At 34.6% G+C, this 19,489-nt stretch overlaps 1 protein-coding gene across 1 annotated transcript; it reads left to right on the top strand.

Moving 5' to 3' along the window:
- The first annotated feature begins 348 nt into the window (after positions 1-348).
- Positions 349-18,719, top strand: Phm (Peptidylglycine-alpha-hydroxylating monooxygenase). Its single transcript, XM_075310720.1, has 8 exons — positions 349-1,192; positions 6,907-6,964; positions 7,023-7,110; positions 11,346-11,418; positions 11,482-11,614; positions 15,276-15,324; positions 15,394-15,732; positions 18,259-18,719. Exons 1-8 carry the CDS (start codon positions 986-988, stop codon positions 18,425-18,427), a joined length of 1,116 nt encoding a protein of 371 aa, XP_075166835.1. The 5' UTR covers positions 349-985; the 3' UTR covers positions 18,428-18,719.
- Positions 18,720-19,489: the final 770 nt, after the last annotated feature.

Genomic DNA, 19,489 nt, shown 5'->3' with positions numbered 1-19,489 from the left:
TTTGGACTGAAATGGATTGTGGTAGGCCAATACAATACAGGTTTCTGGGGGCTTCCACTCTCTCTCTCATACATTTAAATGTTCTCCTTAAAGGTATCTATACAAAATAAACCCCTGATGCTTTGGTTTAAGCTACATATGTTATATGAGAGAGAGAGAATTTCATTTCATTTCACATTGTTTCTCCAATAAGGTGAGAAAATGATTTCACCTCTCACTGTGGCCCAATGTGCTGTGTTAGTTAGTTAGCATCACTGTTATCAATTGCTTGGTTTTCTGAATTTGACACTTGCCTTAACTAGTATTTTAACTCAGAGCTCTGAGCTAAGAGAGAGAGCCAAACAAAAGTCCACCATACATCAAACGAACGACAACCACTGACGACGGCAGTCAATAATACCGAAATACCGGAGAGTTCGGTCAGTCAGAGTGGAATATAGAAAAACTAGAGAACAAATAGAAATCTCAAGACGATGAGTACACATAATTCTATTTATTAAATTGTGATTTTTAAAGTAAAATTCCGGATTTTTTTGTACAATATTGCGCACATACAACCCACAAAAAAAGGAAACAAAACTCAACTCAATATCAATAATAGCAAAATAAATAAAAAAGAAACTATAGTCAATTCCATATTTCTATATTGTAAAAAAAAATTGTATATAAAAGAAAGAGAACCTAAAAGAGAAAAAACCTAATATTATGCCAAATTGTTAACAAAAAGTGCAAAGTGGTTTAGAATCAGATTTAGTCGTACCCCAATAGCTGAAAGCCAAATGGAATAATCCAATAATAATAATACAAAACAAAAAACAAAATTGTGTCAAAAATAAGAAAATAAAAGTTAAACAAAAAACCCCCCACCACATACATACCAATATACTATAGCCAACAACAGCAGCTTAGTACTCAGTTTTGAAAACAACAACGCCACACAAAAATCCCCCACTCCCTATCGGCACACACTCACACACACTGCGCTATGGCATTTCTTAACTCAGGGATGGCTCGAAAGAGGCTACAAGTGTTAACATTTCTTGCCGTATTGGCCGTTTGTTGTTTGCGCCTAACATATGGTATCTTGGATGAGGATGAATACAATTCTGTGTATAGAGAACAAATGCGGGAGCAGCTTAATCAAGAAGTGGGGAGATTTCCATTCTTAATGCCAAATGTTCGACCGAAAACGGTAAGTTGATTAACTTTTTCGCAAGGCAAGTGCAAAAGTTTGGTAGGTGAAAAAAAACATTCACCTTTGGCCTTTTGTGTAATGAATACCCACAGCCATAAATAAGCCCACATATAAAAACACATTTTATTGTGGGGTCCATAATCAAGAATTTCATATCATATTGTGATTTTATTAAATATCTGATAAGGAAGAAAATTATGTCTACATATATATGGAGGAAAAATTAACAGGTGGCAGTTTTTCATCTGCCTGATACACACTGTCATAAACCCACACGTACGCGTATAAACTCCTACACACTTGTGTTTGAACGTCATAGAATCACAATAGAACTCATCCATCAAACAAACGCTGGGATTATCGTCAACAACTTCAATTGTATTGATGTGTTTATTAGGGTAGTAGTGTCCCCCTGCATTAAAATTTTTATTCAATATTTTTTGTTTTTTTTTTTTTCTAAAGAAAACGTTCTATAGAAATAAAATTTTGACAAAATTTTCTATAGAAATCAAAAATTTTGACAAAATTTTCTATAGAAAAAAATTTTGACAAAATTTGTATAGAAAAAAATTTTTACAAAATGTTGAAAAAAATTTTCTATCGAAATAAAAAATGTTGACAAAATTTTTTAGAAATAAAATTTTGACAAAATTTACTATGGCAATAAAAATTTGACAAATTTTTCTATAGTAATAAAATTTTTAACAATTTTTTCTATAGAATTAAAATGTTAGCAAAATTTCCTATAGAAGTAAAATTTTGACAACATTTTTATCCAAATAAAATTTTAACAAAATTTTCTATAGAAATAAAATTTAGACAAAATTTTCTATAGAAATAAAATGTTGACAAAATTTTCTATAGAAATAAAATTTTGACAAAATTTTTGAAGGAAAAAATTGGAGTTCAAAATTGCAAGAATGTCTTTAGTGACATACGAAGTACATGATGAACGCATTTCTAGTAAAATTTACAAAATTAAAGAAATAATGAACTATGTTGTGAGAAATACGAATTTAGTAAGTCTTTATGCTTAATTTATGTATAATTGTTTCCCGTTTTTTTAGTTAATTTAAATAACGTACGCAAACAATTATTAGAGTAAAGGCAACTTTCTCCAAACATAATAATTCTATGAACTAAAATAAAGTTATATTGGCCTTAGTGAAATAGAGAGTTCAATTTTTTTTTTTGAGTGTGGGGGCTATATAAAATTATGGACCGATATGGACGAATTTTTGCACGGTTATTAGAGACCATGTAATAACATAACACAACGTACCAAATTTCAACCGGATCGGATGAATTTTGCTCCTCCAAGGATCTCCGCAAGCCAAATTTGGGTTTATATGGGGGCTATACGTAAATTTGAGAAAATTTTCTATATAAAGGGTGATACGGTCAAAATTTGGTCAAGGGAAAACGCGTGTAAATCGTTGAAATTGTTTATTTAAAAAATCAAATAAAATTTCTTTTTCAAATTCAATTAGTATAAAATTCAGGAAAAATATTCAGTTAGGCTTTCCTTTTCCAAATCCGAATTGCCGGGCCTCACGCTTGACACCTGCCATCAGATTTTGTAGAGCCACCTTGTCCACCTTCTTCGCCGCAGAAAGCCAGTTTGCCTTGAACTGCTGCTCGTCCTTAGCAGTTTTTTTGGTCTTCTTTAAGTTCCGCTTGACAATAGCCCAGTATTTCTCAATTGGGCGGAGCTCTGGCGTGTTGGAAGGGTTCTTGTACTTGGGAACCACCTGCACGTTGTTGGCGGCGTACCACTCCATGGCCTTTTTACCGTAATGGCAAGATGCCAAATCCGGCCAAAACAGTACGGAACAACCGTGTTTCTTCAGGAAAGGCAGCAGCGGTTTATTCAAACACTCTTTCACGTAAATTTCTTGGTTGACAGTCCCGGAAGCTATGAAAATGCTGCTTTTCAAGCCACAGGTACAGATGGCTTGGCAAACCAGATATTTCTTTGCGAACTTTTACAGTTTTATGTGCTTGAAAATATCTGCTACCTTTCCCCTTCCTTTTGCCGTACAAAACTCCTCTCCCGGAAGCTGCTTGTAGTCGGCTTTGACGTAGGTTTCGTCGTCCATTACCACGCAATCAAACTTCGTCAGCATCGTCGTGTACAGCCTCCGGGAACGCGCTTTGGCCGTCGTATTTTGTTTATCATCGCGATTTGGAGTCACTACCTTCTTGTAAGTCGATAGTCCGGCTCGTTTTTTGGCTCGATGCACGGTTGTAGACGATACACCCAGCTTATTTGCGGCATCTCGGAGAAAGAGGTTAGGGTTTCGCTTGAAACTACCGGCAACTCTCTTTGTCGTCTCAGCGGCTTCCGGTTTTCGATTTCCCCCGATCCAGACTCCCTGGCTGTCGACAAACGTTCCCCAAACACTTTAATTACAATTGTAACGGTTGATTTGGCAACTTTTAGCGATTTTGCCAGCTTTGCGTGCGAGTAGCTCGGATTTTCGCGATGCGCGAGCAAAATTTTGATACGCTGCTCTTCTTGCTTGGACGGCATTTTGACAACTGAATTCACTTCCAAAATCAAAATAGGAGCAACATTTTTCACACACACCTTCAAAATGAGGGGTGTTCAGGTTTTTTAAATGCAAAATTAAAAGAAATACGTCATGTTTAGACAATTTAGACAAAATTTTCTATATAAATAAAAATTTGAGAAAATTTTCTATGGAAATAAAATTTTGACAAAATTTTGGCAATATTTTATATAGAAATTATGGAAATAAAATTTTGACAAAATTTTCTATAGAAACTAAGAGAATATTGTCTCTATGCCATCTGTCAATCCCACATTACTAATATGCGCTCTGCTAAATACCCATTCGTTTAGTGTCAAATGTTTTGTCGTTCCACCCTAGTGTTAATACTTCGACATCTGTGTTTATATAGTTTTTGTTGCTATTAGTGTCACTGTTATAAGCCCCCAAAGCCGAATGAAGAAAATGGAGCAATTAAAACACCTACACTCTCTCAGTAACAATGTAACACTGTCATCATCATATTCTCCTGCTGAGCTGGCTAATGTTACCCACGCTAGAAATATGCGAGACACATTCCCTAACCATTTATTTGTATTTTGCGGTGTGTTTGTCTTACATCTTTCCTTCGTTTCCCGATTCTTACCAACCTTCTAGAGAATTTCGTCTTTGCTGTTTGTTTTTTCATTTGCCTTGAATGGTCAAGAATAAAATGAGTGAATGAGCGTCACTCTAATCATTGTTTATTCATGGTCTCATGTATTCTCGAGACTCTTGCTGATAGAACAGAGGCCCTCCTTTGGTGAGTTTTGATTACGGAGACGTAGCAAGATCGTCGTCTTGATTTCAATTTAAAAATACTTTCGATGAATTGTTCTCACTCACTTGATGAACGTTAATGAGGTTGATACATTAGGTCATATCGCAATATTTCAAGCAAGGTGGAGAGAATTACTCTAAATGTTAAAGGAAGAACCCTAGAAATCATCCAAATTGTTATACAGACTGAAAAAGAATAAGAGACAGTAAGAGTTTGGGGATACATACAATGGAACTAGAAACCTATGTTCTGCCCCGACTACTATACTATACCGCTTGAGGAGACAAATCCGGTTTGTGGAGCATACCACATCAAACCACCATCAAACATGGAGAACGCAAGGTGGAACGGATGGTTGGAGAATGCAAGTTTGGATTGAATGGTCGACGTGAAAATTATTTCGAGCCCCAACCAAAGCAAAACCCGGGAACTTGTGAAGGGGAGTTCTTGTTTTCACATGTTTTTGTGATTTCATCCATTTTTTTCTATGCTTTGGTCCATCAGTTGGTATACTGATCAAGAAACTCTGTGACTAGGATGGAATCCTCCATAGTGATCTGGTACCGAGGCGAGTAAATTTGGCTGGGCAAGTGAAAAGTCGACTCGTGTCACGTGGCGCTTGGTTATAGATGGGACACACGTCATCTACGCTGCTATCAATTACTAATAGGTAGGAATTGAGATGACCGCACTTGACTGGCCTTAGTTGGGCCAGAACTACCCTGGTCTGCCGCAGGGGGTCTCTTTCCTTCGGTGCTAAGGGCGGCGGTTGAGCTCCGAGTACAGGATTAACCTTGGAGCTTTTCACCGCTTCAACTACAGTATCCTCATGAATCCTTCTCAGACCTGTCTGGTCTAGAGGTTCTCTTTTTTTGAGCTGGATCTCGTTCTGTAGAAGATGAAGATCAACCCTTATATACCTGGGTGGTGGTTTCCCATTCACCAGGTAGTGATTTAGATGGTTACTGCGATAACAACCCAGGACATACTGCTTTAACAACATCTAATTGTGTATTTGCATATGGAAGATCTTGTTCTCCACACATAGATCATCCATGGATGTACTGCGGATACATTCTGTCGCAGTTCTAATATCAACGTTCTGTCACGTCTGTATGTTATTCGCTGTATAGTTTAATGCCATCCGGCCAATTGCCTTATATGCATTCAATAAGAGGGGCCTTGTTTCTAACGCAGATATTATAACAAATTTGAGTGGCATGGGTAGATGACTGCACTTGTCTGATCTTAGTTGGGTCAAAACTATGCGCGGGAGGTCTCTTTCCTCCGGTGTTACGGGCGCCGGTCAAGCTCCGAGAACAGAATTAACCTTGTAGCTTCCCATCGCCTCAGCTACAGTATCCTCATGGATCCTGTTCAGACCTATCAAGTACGCTGCCTGGTCTGTAACGCTAGATCTCGCGCTCTAAATGGTCAAGACCAACTCCTACATTCCTGGGTAAGATGTCCCGCGATAACTTCCCAGGACATACCGCTTTGACAACATGTGTGTCTTCGCACAGGGAAAATTTTGGTCTCCACATATAGGTGTACTGAAGAGACATCCTGTCACAGTTCTATGAGCAGAGTTCTGACAGGTTTGTATTATATTATTCCCTGTATATGTTAGACTACCACAGTTGCCTTAGATGTAAGGAACAAGGTTTCTTTATCCGTACCCAAAGTGCTGCCAGTAAGCGACATGAGGACCTTATTTCTACCGCAGATCTTATTACAAATTTCTGTGGCCTGGGTAGAAGAAAAGGCTGTCGAATGTAAACCCGAAAATATTTGTGGAAGTTTGTCGAAGGAATTATTTCACCGTCGACTCCAAAATTCAAATCCCTGCGTACTTCTGCCGTCCGTGTAGTGAATTCTGTCCGCATATGATACAATCTCGATGCTGCCAGAAAGGGGTGGAATAGACGATAAGTAGAGGTTAAACAGGGCCGGAGATATCCCCCGCCCCCTTGGGGAACACCCTGATTCAATCCACGGGGTCTCGAAGGGGAGTAAAACTCGTTTGTGTCCAATAAATTGATTGACTATAATTACTGAAAGGCGTATGGCAAGCATGTCGCTGTCTTGGATTCAAAAGACATAGTCATCGTGACTTTGCGGGAGATAATATAATGAAGTCTACTCAGCAAACACAATAAATTTGGGAAGTGGAAGCTTAGGTTTAAGATAGGGAACCTAGATAATCTGACTCTTATTATAAACATAATCTAACACCCAAAGAAATTTGTTATTAGACTGTCTGTCTACTCGATTTCTTATCCTCAAGCATTAGTTTGCAACAACCAAAAAATTTATTATAAATTTAATTGAGGACAATATCATCTAATTTATCTATATTGTCTTGTGTTGTCTTTCAGCCCGAATTGTATCTCTGTACACCGATTAAAGTGGATTACTCCAAGAGTTATTACATTGGTAAGTAATGAATTTTGAAATATGGGTTCCCCAAATTAATCATCGATGAAATTTTTAGTGGGTTATGAGCCAAATGCTACCATGAATACTGCGCATCACATGCTGGTTTATGGATGTGGAGAACCAGGCTCAAGTAAAACGGTGTGGTGAGTATTCTTATGAAAATCGAAGGAAAGTTTTCGCAGCCAACAACTCAACTCCTAGTCATCCGCAATTGATAGCAGTGTGACCGATGAGTGCAATGTCTTTATCCAAGGGCGGTACGAAACAGGTCTCTTATTTACTAGCTCTGCCAAATCTACTTAAGTTAACTCCACACCAGTCAGAACACATTTCATCCGGTTACAAATTTCCGTGATGCGGACAGATGTTAATACATCCTCTCGGTATTCACATTTTTACCCATGTGTAGGATCTTACATACAAAGGGTCATGGGTCCAATCCGGCCGACACCGAAATGTTTGTGCGTGGTGGAATATCCTTTCTCACTAATACTGGTGACGCTTCTGAGTGTTTCAGAGCTTCTCTAAGTAGTTACACTGCAATGTCAAAACGCCGTTCAGACTTGGCTATAAAAAGGAGGTACCTTTTCTATGAGTTAAATATGGAATCGGTCGGTACGGAGTAGGGTCTTACATACTAGGAGTCATGAGTCTAATCCGACCGACACCAAACAGTTTTCCAGTGATGGATTATCCCCTCTCAATATTACTGGTGACATTTCTGAATGTTTCAGAGCTTCTGTAAGTGGTTTAATGACAATGTGGAACACCGTTCAGATTCGGCCAAAAAGAAGAGGTCCATTGTCGTTGTGTTAGACATGGAATCGGTCAGCACTCAGTGATATTTGAGTAGTTCACCTCTGTGATCTCACAATGGACTGAATAATTGAAGTGAGGCTGAAACAGCGATCTGCCCCTAAACCTAACCTAAACCAGAAGTATTCTCACGTTTAATAACTTTATTAGCTTTAGTAAAACTGGGACATTGTTTGCCAAAAACGACAAGGAGACGATACAAGATAAATTTTTTACTGGTGTAATCAACCACTTATCGATTACGTGGCCTCCTTTTGTAGAAATCTCAAAATGCCGTCTCTGTCTGTGCTTCTGAGGCGCAGCAAGAGCCACGCCAACACCGGCCACTAGGAGTTTCATTCCCATTTTCCTCTCTGAGATGCTGTTGTCTATTCTGAGTGTTTCAACGTTTCTCTAAGTAGTACTGCCACATGCCCTGCGGATTTGCATATCAAAAAGAGCTTGTGTAACGTAATCTGACACTGTAATTCAATCTAGAACGTCGAAATCTGCATCATTAGCTCGAAAAACTCTCAGTGAAGCAGCGATCCATACTACTTACCAGGTTCAGTGAGATTGAGCACCCAAATCACAGACACAGAAACTTTGTTGACTACCTATAAGTCAGTGGAGACAAAGATCCTCCCAGTATGCGCCAGTGTGGACACCTCAGACAAGTGATACTCAGTGGAATACAGACCTGCCAGAACGCTTCCCTTAGAACTGCGATAGCATGTCTCCGCAGCACATCCCTGGATCACCTTTATTTGGAGACCAAGATCCTCCCAGTACGTAGACATACTCCTTACCAGGTTCAGTGAGATTGAGCACCCAAATCACGGACACAGAAACTTTGTTGAATACCTATAAGCCAGTAGAGACAAAGATCCTCCCAGTATGCGCCAGTGGGGACACCTCAGACAAGTGATACACAGTGGAATACAGACCTGCCCGAACGCTTCCCTTAGAAATGCGATAGCATGTCTCAGCAGCACATCCCTGGATGACCTTTATGTGGAGACCAAGATCCTCCCAGTACGTAGACACAATTTTTTGTTGTCAAAGCAGTATCACCTGGGTTGTTATCGCAGTAATCATCCAAACCACCACCCAGGAATATAAGGATTGATCTACATTATCTAGAGCGCGAGAATCAGTCCTCTAGATCAGACAACATATCATGCAGATCTGATCTAGGATTCATGAGGATACTCTAGCTGAAGCGGTGAGAAGGATACAAGGATAATCCCGTTCTCGGAGCTCGACCTCCCACGGCAGATTAGAGCATATTTTGTCTAACTAAGATCAAACCAGCGCAACCGCCTCAATTCCTACCTATCAGTGATTGATAGCAGCATAGCTGACGTGTGACCCATCTGTATTCAAGGGTCACATGACACATCGTCATATTTTCACTTGTCCAGGATTGACTGGCGAGTACGTTTACTCGTCTCACCAACAGGTCACTGAGGACACATTCCATCTTCGTCGCAGAGTTCCTGGTTAGGTAGGCTTACTCGTCTCCCCACCAGATCACTGAGGACGCATACTATGTAATCGCAGAGTTCCTGGTTAGGAAGGTTTACTCGGTTCCCCACTTGATCACTGAGGACGCATACCATCTTAGTCGCAGAGTTCCTCGATCTGGATTCATGTAACAACAGCGCAACACGAAAAGGATGATAATGCAATACGCTGTAGCAACAACAACAACCCAAACCATTTGGAATTTTGGAAGGGTATCTCTGAGAACCAAACCCAGCTAATATTGATATCTGAAGGTATTTTTTCGTTGATATTAAATTTCGCACTTCTTACTCCACAGAAGGGAGCCACCGTGGTGCAATGGTTAGCATGCCCGCCTTGCATACACAAGGTCGTGGGTTCGATTCCTGCTACGACCGAACACCAAAAAGTTTTTCAGTGGTCGATTATCCCACCTCAGTAATGCTGGTGACATTTCTGAGAGTTTCAAAGCTTCTCTAAGTGGTTTCACTGGAATGTGGAACGCCGTTCGGACTCGGCTATAAAAAGGAGGTCCCTTATCATTGAGCTTAACATGGAATCGGGCAGCACTCAGTGATAAGAGAGAAGTTCACCACTGTGGTATCACAATGGACTGAATAGTCTAAGTGAGCCTGATACATCGGGCTGCCACATAACCTAACCTAACCTACTCCACAGAAAAACATTCTGTCTTTAAGAGGGTACCATCTGAGAATATCCAACAGGTGGCCTGAAAGAAGCGCATACCAAAACGGTACGGAAAACTATCTCATCCTACAAGTGTGGTGTGAACACTGTGATAGCCAAGACATACCATATCAGTGGTATAATTGCTACGATCTGGCATCTCTAGGCCATTTCTTAGTTTTAGCAAAACCAAGAAAATACTCTTTAAAAATCGAACAAAGTGGCATGGAAGAAGCCACATTCGGAAATGGTTGAGAAAGACATCTTATTCTACCAGAGTGGTATGGTACAGTTATAGCGAAGATATTGCTGATCGGTATTAATTCGGTTTCGATCTGGCATCTCTACCGACCTTCCCTATTTTTTGTAAACACAAGAAATGTACCCTTAAAAGACCAAACAAGTGACCTGAAAGAAGCCACATACGGGAACGGTTCAGAAAGCCATTTCATCATGTCAGTTAAGTATGGTACAGTTATAGCGAAGACATAGCAGACCGACATTAAATCGACAACAACCTGTCGTCTCTACGCCTTTCAGGTCACTTCCAAACAAGTGACCTGAAAGAAGCCACATATTGAAACAGTTCATAAAGCCATATCATACTACAAGTATAGTGTGGATACTCTCATAGCGAAGACATGCCATATCGGTGGTATAAGGGCTACGATCTGGCATCTCTAGGCCCTTCCTTATTTGTACTAACGCCAAGAAAAGTACCCTTTAAAAAACCAAAGAAGTTGCTTCGAAGTAGCCACATACGGAAACAGTTCAGAAAGCCATTTTATCCTACCAGAGTAGTATGGTTCAGTTATAGCGAAGACATAGCTGATTGGTATTAAATCGGTTACAATCTGGCATCTCTACGATCTTCCCTATTTTTAGTAAAGTCAAGTAAAGTACCCTTTAAAAATCCAAACAAGTGACCTGAAAGAAGCCACATACGGAAATAGTGCAGAAAGCCATTTCATCCTACTCGTTTACTATGGTACAGTTATAGCGAAGGCTCACTAGACTGTATATCGGCAGCGATCTGGCATCTCTAGGCCCTTCCTTATTTATACTAAAGCCAAGAAAAGTACCCTTTAAAACATCGAAAAAGTGGCCTGGAAAAATCCACATACGGAAACGGTTCAGAAAGCAATTTTATCCTACCAGAGTTGGTATTAAATCGGTTACGATCTGGCATCTTTACGCCCTCAACGCTATTAAATCCTTCCTTATTTTTTTGGGAGAAGCCATAATTTGTAGAATAGTAAACCAGGGGATAATTCTGTCAATCAATGCTTGGTTTTCCTCAGGGATGATTTCATTAGGAAATGGTTCCAAATCTCATCAAGCCCACTTTAATAATTCCAATTATTTAATTATTATTATACTAATTTTTCAGGAATTGTGGAGAGATGGCGAAAAAGTCTTCCGAAGAGACAGCAAGTCCTTGTGGGGTCCAATCACATTCACAGGTATGAAACTAAAAGAAAAAAATTAATTAAAATTCAAAGTGTAAAGCATTTTTTATTTAACAGATTTTATATGCCTGGGCTAGAGATGCACCCAAATTGGAATTACCCGAAGGTGTAGGATTTAAGGTGGGCAGTGATTCTCCCATAAAATACATAGTGTTGCAGGTGCATTATGCCAGCATAGCAAAATTCAAAGGTAAGAGCAGAAAATTAAGTTCCTAATACATGCAAAAAAAAAAACTTGACAAGGTTGTAGTTTTCGATTTATATTCCATGCCATCCATCGCAGATTTTTAAATGTCATGATTTCTTCTCTAGAAACAAACTAAGATTTATTAAACCTACGGGAAATTGGTGCTAATTGCCAATAACGGATCTATCAAAGGACTGGTACAAGTGATCCAGTTTATCGCAATTTTGAAATTTTCATATAATTTATTGATTTCTATACTCTTGGTATTAAAATCTAATTGGATCTATCCATTTTCTGAAATACAATTATCAGAATAATCTATTGTTCTATATATTCCTTTCTGGTGGAGAGTTTGTCCCAGACTAGATGATGATGAGTTATTTAGGAGTAATCCTACTAATTTGCCATGGGACATGTCCTTTGGAATGAGTCCAAGACGTGGCCTCATTAAGGTTGCCCCTCGAGCCAAAAATAATCTACCAAAATTTGAAGAAAATTATATAAAACTCTAACCAATATACCAAAATTTTATTTTGAAATTTTTGATCAACATTTTGCCAAAAGTTTATTTCTCAAGAAAATTTAGTCAAATCTTATCAAAATGCTATTTCTATAGAAAATTTTGTCAAAATGTTATTTCTATAAAAATTTTGTGAAAATTTCATTTCTATAGAAAAATTTGTCAAATTTTTTTTCTATAGAAAATTTTTCAAAATTTTATTTCTATAGAAAATTTTGTCAAAATGTTATTTCTATAGAAAATTTTTCAAAATTTTATTTCTATAGAAAATTTTGTCAAAATTATATTTCTATAGAAAATGTTGGCAAAATTTTATTCCTATAGTAACTTATGTCAAAATTGTATTTCTATAGAAAATTTTGTCAAAATTTTATTTCTATAGATAATTTTGTCAACAATTTTTTCTATAGAAAATTTGATCAACATTTACTATTTTGTCAAAATTTTTATTTCAATAGGAAATTTTTTGCAAAATTTTATTCCTATAGAAAATTTTGTAAAAATTTTATTTCTATAGAAAATTTTATTAAAATTCTATTTCTAAAGAATATATTGTTAAAATTTTATTTCAATAGAAAATTTTGTTAAAATTTTATTTCAATAGAAAATTTTGTCAAAATTTTATATCTATAGAAATTTTTGTGAAAATTTTATTTCTATAGAAAATTTGATCAACATTTACTATTTTGTCAAAATTTTTATTTCTATAGGATTTTTTTTGCAAAATTTTATTCCTATAGAAAATTTTTTCAAAATTTTATTTCTATAGAAAATTTTGTTAAAATTTTATTTCTAAAGAATATATTGTTAAAATTTTATTTCAATAGAAAATTTTGTTAAAATTTTATTTCAATAGAAAATTTTGTCAACATTTTATTTCTATAGAAATTTTTGTCAAAATTTTATTTCTATAGAAAATTTTGTCAAAATTTTATTTCTATAGCAAATTTTGTCAAAATTTTATAAAAATTTTATTTCTATAGAAAATTTTGTCAAAATTATATTTCTATAGAAAATTTTGGCAAAATTTTATTTCTATAGAAAATTTTGTAAAAATTTTATTTCTATAGAAAATTTTGTCAAAATTTTATTTCTTTAGAAAATTTGTCAAACTTTTATTTCAATAGAAAATTTTGTTAAAATGTTATTTCTATAGAAAATTTTGTTAAAATTTTATTTCTATAGAAAATTTTGTTAAAATTTTATTTCTATAGAAAATTTTGTTAAATTTTATTTCTATAGGAAATTTTGTTAAAATTTTATTTCTATAGAAAACTTTGTCAAAATGTTAATTCTATAGAAAATTTTGTTACTCTAGAAAATGTTGTCAACATTTTATTTCTATAGAAAATTTAGTCAACTTTTTTATTTTTAGAAAATTTTGTCATAATTTTATTTCTATAGAAAATTTTTTCAAAATTTTATTTCTATAGCAAATTTTGTCAAAATTTTATTTTTATAGAAAATTTTGTAAACACTTTTTTTCTATAGAAAATTTTTGCAAAATTTTATTTCTATAGAAACTATTTTGTCAAAATTTTTATTTCTATAGAAAATTTTTGGCAAAATTTTATTTCTGTAGAAAATTTTGTCAAAATTTTATTTCTCTACAACATTTTGTCAAAATTTTGTTACTCTAGAAAATTTTGTAAAAATTTTGTCAAAATTTTATTTCTCTACAACATTTTGTCAAAATTTTGTTACTCTAGAAAATTTTGTAAAAATTTTGTCAAAATTTTATTTCTCTAGCAAATGTTGTCAAAATTTTGTTACTCTAGAAAATTATGTCAAAATTTTATTTGTATAGAAAATTTTGTCAACATTTTATTTCTATAGAAAATTTTGTCAAAATTTTATTTCTATAGAAAATTTTATCAAAATTTTATTTCTATAGAAAATTTTGTCAAAATTCTATTTCTATAGAAACTTTTGTCAAGATTTTATTTTTATAGAACATTTTGTCAAAATTTTATTTCTATAGAAAATTTTGTGAACAATTTTTTCTATAGCAAATTTTGTCAAAATTTTGTTACTCTAGAAAATTTTGTCAAAATTTTATTTCTATAGAAAAATTTGTCAAAATTTTATTTCTATAGAAAAATTTGTCAAAATTTTATTTCTATAGAAAATTTTGTCAACTATTTTATCTATAGAAAATTTTGTAAAAATTTTTTCGAAATTTTATTTCTATAGGTTAGGTTAATGTGGCAGCCCGATTAAGATTCAGGCTCACATAGACTATTTAGTCCATTGTGATAGACAATTTTTTTTTTCTATAGAAAATATTGTCAAAATTTTATTTCTATAGAAAATTTTGTCAAAATTTTATTTCTATAGGAAATTTTGTTAAAAGTTTATTTCTACAGAAAATTTTGTAAAATCTTTATTTCTTTAGCAATTTTTGTTACTCTAGAAAATTTTGTAAACATTTTGTTACTCTAGAAAATTTTGTCAAAATTTTGTTACTCTAGAAAATTTTGTAAAAATGTTGTTACTCTAGAAAATTTTATCAAAATTTTGTTACTCTAGAAAATTTTGTTAAAATTTGATTTCTATAGGAAATCTTGTCAACATTTTTTCTATAGAAAATTTTGTAAATATGTTATTTCTATAGAAATAAAATTTTGTCAAAATTTTATTTCTATGGAAAATTTTGTTAAAATTTTATTTCTATAGAAAAATTTATCAACATTTTATTTCTATAGAAAATTTTGTCAAAATTTTATTTCTATTTAAAATTTTGTCAAAATTTTATTTCTATAGAAAATTTTGTCAAAATTTTATTTCTATAGAATTTTTTTTAGTTTCTATAGAAAATGACAAATCGATCTTAAAATGACCGGTCCCTTCCCGTTTTGACTAAAACTAGGACTGGTCCATACACACCAGGGACTTGTTCTGTACCGGTCCTTGGGTTGATCCATTTCCCGTAGGGAACATAGTTTCCTATCAAATGTAAGCATTAATATAATGAACTGCTGAACTCTTAAAAAGAAAATGTCCTTGTTATAATGAAAGGGATCCCTAAACATTTTGGTTCGGTCGACACTACAACCATAAACAAGTTTTTCGTGTGTGTGTTCCATATACCATAACCCTTTTAAAAATCACTAATTTATGAAATTCTTTTTAATCTACCTATAGATGGCAGCACTGATGATTCAGGAGTTTTCATAAGATACACAGAGAAACCGTAAGTCACTCTTATTAAAAAAAATAAAAAAATATTCTATTTAAAATCCTTTCTTCTTTTTTCACACAGCATGGATAAATTAGCTGGTGTTTTACTTATGGGCACAGCTGGCATGATACCACCCATGTCTGTGGAACATATGGAAACATCCTGTGAGATAAGTGAGAATAAAACCATCTATCCCATTGCATATCGCACACATACCCATAGTTTGGGTAAAGTTGTCTCTGGTTATCGTGTCCGTCCCGATGATCATGGCATGCATCATTGGACATTGTTGGGCAAACGAGATCCCCTTACACCACAAATGTTCTATCCCGTCGAGAATAAGGAGCCAATTGTCAAAGGTGATTTAATTGCGGCGAGATGTACAATGGAAAGCCATCGAAAGAGAATAACAGAAATCGGGTAAGAATGAAAAAAAAACGAAATAATTTTGGAGTGTAAAAACTTTGAAGATATTTTTAGGGGAAAATTAAAAGATTGGGAACCAAAAATTTTGTTCCAACTCAGTCCGTCTATTAGGTCTGAGTAATCGTATTCGTGGGCTCACCTACAAGCGATTTAAATTCGTGTGAATTTTACGAAATCGAATAATCAGAACAGGATTAAAATCGCACTTCAAGTGCTGCCGGCAAGCGAATGTAACTCCGAGTATCTAGGGGTAATTTATAGACGGATTTATTTCGCCATCGTCTCTGACATTCAACTTCTGTCGTCCATGAAGTGGGTAGTGAGGATTTGGTGGCGAATATAATAAAATTTCTAGCAACGAAATAACTGATAAGATCAGCAAGGTAGTTCGCATATTCATCAACAATGGGCCCGGATGCCATGATTATACAATCATCCGCATATGATACAATCGCGACTCCTCAGGAGGGAGAGGAATAAAGGATAGGTAGAGATTGAACAGTATCGGAGTTATCATCCCACCTTGGTGAACTTACAATTTCACTCTACAGAGTCCTGACCTGTTATCCCTAAATTCAACATACGACTGGCGCCCGTAAGGACGTGTTTTCGATCTCCGTGTTGACCGTATCGAATGCCTTTGATGCAGTCAACGGCATGAGGACAAGGGACCTAATTTTTAACGCCGAGTCCGTACGGCGTTTCGCATTGTAGTGAAACACACAGAAATGTCACCGTTAAAAAACTTGAAGCTGGGATTGAATCCACGACCCTTTGTATGCCGTGCTAACAATTACACCACGGTGTTTCTCGAATGTCTCAGTGAGTAAACTGTTGGTCCGAATGCTTCAGTGGAGAGAACTATTGCTTTGAGGTTCACAGTGTAAAACCGAAAATCTCAGTGGATTGAATTGTAGAATTGAATTGCGAAGGCCTTAGTGGGGGTAACTGTATGTCCAAAGATCTTACTGAGAGAATTGTATATTAGAAGATCGCAGAAGAAGATCGACTCTGCGGGGAAACTGTAGATGCCAAATTATCAGAGAGGGAAATGATGGCGCGAATGCCTCAGTGGAAAGAACTATAACTGTGCGTTCGAAGGTCGTGCAGAGGGAACTGTAGCAGGTCGCATTTGGGGAAAGCTGCAGGATCGAAGGTCTGTTAGGCCGAACGTCTCTGTGAGGGAACTGTTGGGCGATGGCCTCAATACGAGTCCTGTAAGGCCAAAGTTTTCATTGGAGGGAACTGCATGTCTGAAGGTCATACTGAGGGAACTGTAGACCCAAAGTTCTCAGTGGGGTAACGGTTAGGCTGATCTCCACAGTGAAAGAATTGTAGACCGATGGTCTCCGTGGGATAACTGTAAGCCCGAAGATTTCACTGATGAGAAACACTAGGACAGAAGGTCTCCAAGGCGGAACATCTTAGTGAGGAAACCTGTAGAACCGACGTTTCCGTTGGGGCAACTATTAACGGCTGAACGTCTCAGTAATGGAACTGTATGCAGAAAGTCTTGTTGGGAGAACTGTATGGGGGGAACAATAGGTTTGATGGTCTCAGTGCTTCGAAATGCAACTGTATGTCTGAAGGACTTGTAGAGGTCTAAGTGGGGAAAACTGCAGGATCTGAGGTGTCAGTGGGTAACTGTTAGGCCGAACGTCTCAATGAGGGAACTTTTGACCGATGATCTCAGTGGGATCTAACGCGTACATTAGTCGTGCTTTTCCTATACCCAGATCTATACTAAAGGCTGTGGAAAGGTTCATTCGCCCGAACCGAAACATGTACAGTCCAGGCGTTTATAGATTGGTATCTGGCGTTTTCTTTTCAATTGCTCTATTGACCATGTTCCTTAATCTATATCTGTCCATAAAGCTCGAAGAATAATTGTATAATTAGATAAAATTTTATTTATATAGAAAATTTTGTCAAAAAAATTTTTTTTATATAAAATTTTGTCAAAAATTTTTTTTGATATAAAATTTTGTCAATTTTTTTTCGATAAAAATTTTTTTTCCATATAAAATTTTGTTAAAATGTTTTCTATAGAAAATTTTTTCGCAATTTTATTTATTATTTGTCAAAGTTTTATTTCTATAGAAAATTTTGTCAAAAGTTTATTTTCATAGAAAATTTTATGAATTTTTTTTTTCGATATAAAATTTTGTCAACATTTTTTTTCTATAGAAAATTTTCTCAAAATTTTATTTCTATAGAAAATGTTGTCAAAATGTAAAGGATATCTCAAAATTTTACTTCTATAGAAGATTTTATTTCTGAAGAAAATTTTGTCAAAATTTTATTTCTGAAGAAAATTTTGTCAAAATTTTGTTTCTAAAGAAAATTTTGTCAAAATTTTGTTTCTAAAGAAAATTTTGTCAAAATTTTGTTTCTATAGAAAATTTTTATCAAAATTTTATTTCTATAGAAAATTTTGTCAAAATTTTATTTCTATAGCAAGTTTTGTCAAAATTTTATTTCTATTTTAATTTAATTTTTGTTTATTTTATTCAATTTCAGAGCTACAAACAATGATGAGATGTGCAATTTCTATTTAATGTACTATGTCGATAATGATGAACCTCTAACAATGAAATACTGCTTTAGTCAAGGACCCCCTAGTTATTATTGGAGTAATCCTGACGTAGGTCTGAACAATATACCGCACAAGGAAGCAAGTACATTGTAGGAAGCTGCAAATCTATAAACGAAGAGAATCTCATGAAAACATAATGAAATCAGGCAACATCACAAAATGTCGACGACAACACAAATCAACAACAAAAAGAAAACAAAAAACAAACCAAACAGCTTTATTTATATACTTAATTATTTCCAAGAAAACAAAAACAGCAAAAAATTTTTATTTAGACAAAAAATTAGAGGTAATTGTTAAAAACAACAAAAAAAACACAACTAGCAAAAAGAGAAATCATAAGGATAACCACAAAATATCAAAAAAAAAAAAAAACAAAAATAAATCCTAAAGAATTTACTAAATATCCTAAGGAAAACTTCACCACCTAAGTGTGTATATACAATCATAGCGAATGTTGGTAGGCGAATGCGAGATGATACTACTCGAAATTTGATTTAAAATCGCCTTTCTCATACCACAATTCTTATAGAAATTCAATTTCTATAGGAAATTTTGACTAAATTTCCTATAGAAATTAAATTTTGACAAAATTTCATACAGAAATGATATTTTAACAAAATTTCCTATAGAAATAAAATTTTGAAAAAATTTCCTATAGAAATGAAATTTTGACAAAATTTTCTAAAAAAATAAAATTTTGACAAAATTTCCTATTGAAATGAAATTTTACCAAAATTTCCTATAGATATGAAATTTTGAAAAAATTTCATACAGAAATGAAATTTTGACAAAATTTCCTATAGAAATGAGATATTGACAAAATTTCCTATAGAAATGAAATTTTTACAAAATTTCCTATAGAAATGAATTTTTGAAAAATTTGCCGATAAAAGTGAAATTTTTACCAAATTTTCTATAGAAATGAAGTTTTGAAAAAATTTCCTTCAGAAATAAAATTTTGACAAAATTTCCTTCAGAAATAAAATTTCGACAAAATTTCCTATAGAAATGAAATTTTGACAAAATATCCTATAAAAATGAAACTTTGACAAAATTTCCTATAGAAATTAAATTTGGACAAAATTTCCTATAGAAATGAAATTTTGACGAAAATTCCTATAGAAATGAAATTTTGACGAAAATTCCTATAGA

Source organism: Haematobia irritans, chromosome 5, assembly GCF_050003625.1.
Source record: "Haematobia irritans isolate KBUSLIRL chromosome 5, ASM5000362v1, whole genome shotgun sequence".
Classification (NCBI taxonomy): Eukaryota; Metazoa; Arthropoda; class Insecta; order Diptera; family Muscidae; genus Haematobia; species Haematobia irritans.
This window is presented reverse-complemented; position numbering and strand designations above follow the sequence as displayed.

Coding starts and splice junctions, on each gene's coding strand:
- Phm (XM_075310720.1), top strand. CDS start 986: ATGGCATTTCTTAACTCAGGGATGGCTCGAAAGAGGCTACAAGTGTTA. Junction 6,965..7,022: donor CTCCAAGAGTTATTACATTG/GTAAGTAATGAA, acceptor TGAAATTTTTAG/TGGGTTATGAGCCAAATGCT. Junction 15,733..18,258: donor AAGAGAATAACAGAAATCGG/GTAAGAATGAAA, acceptor ATTCAATTTCAG/AGCTACAAACAATGATGAGA.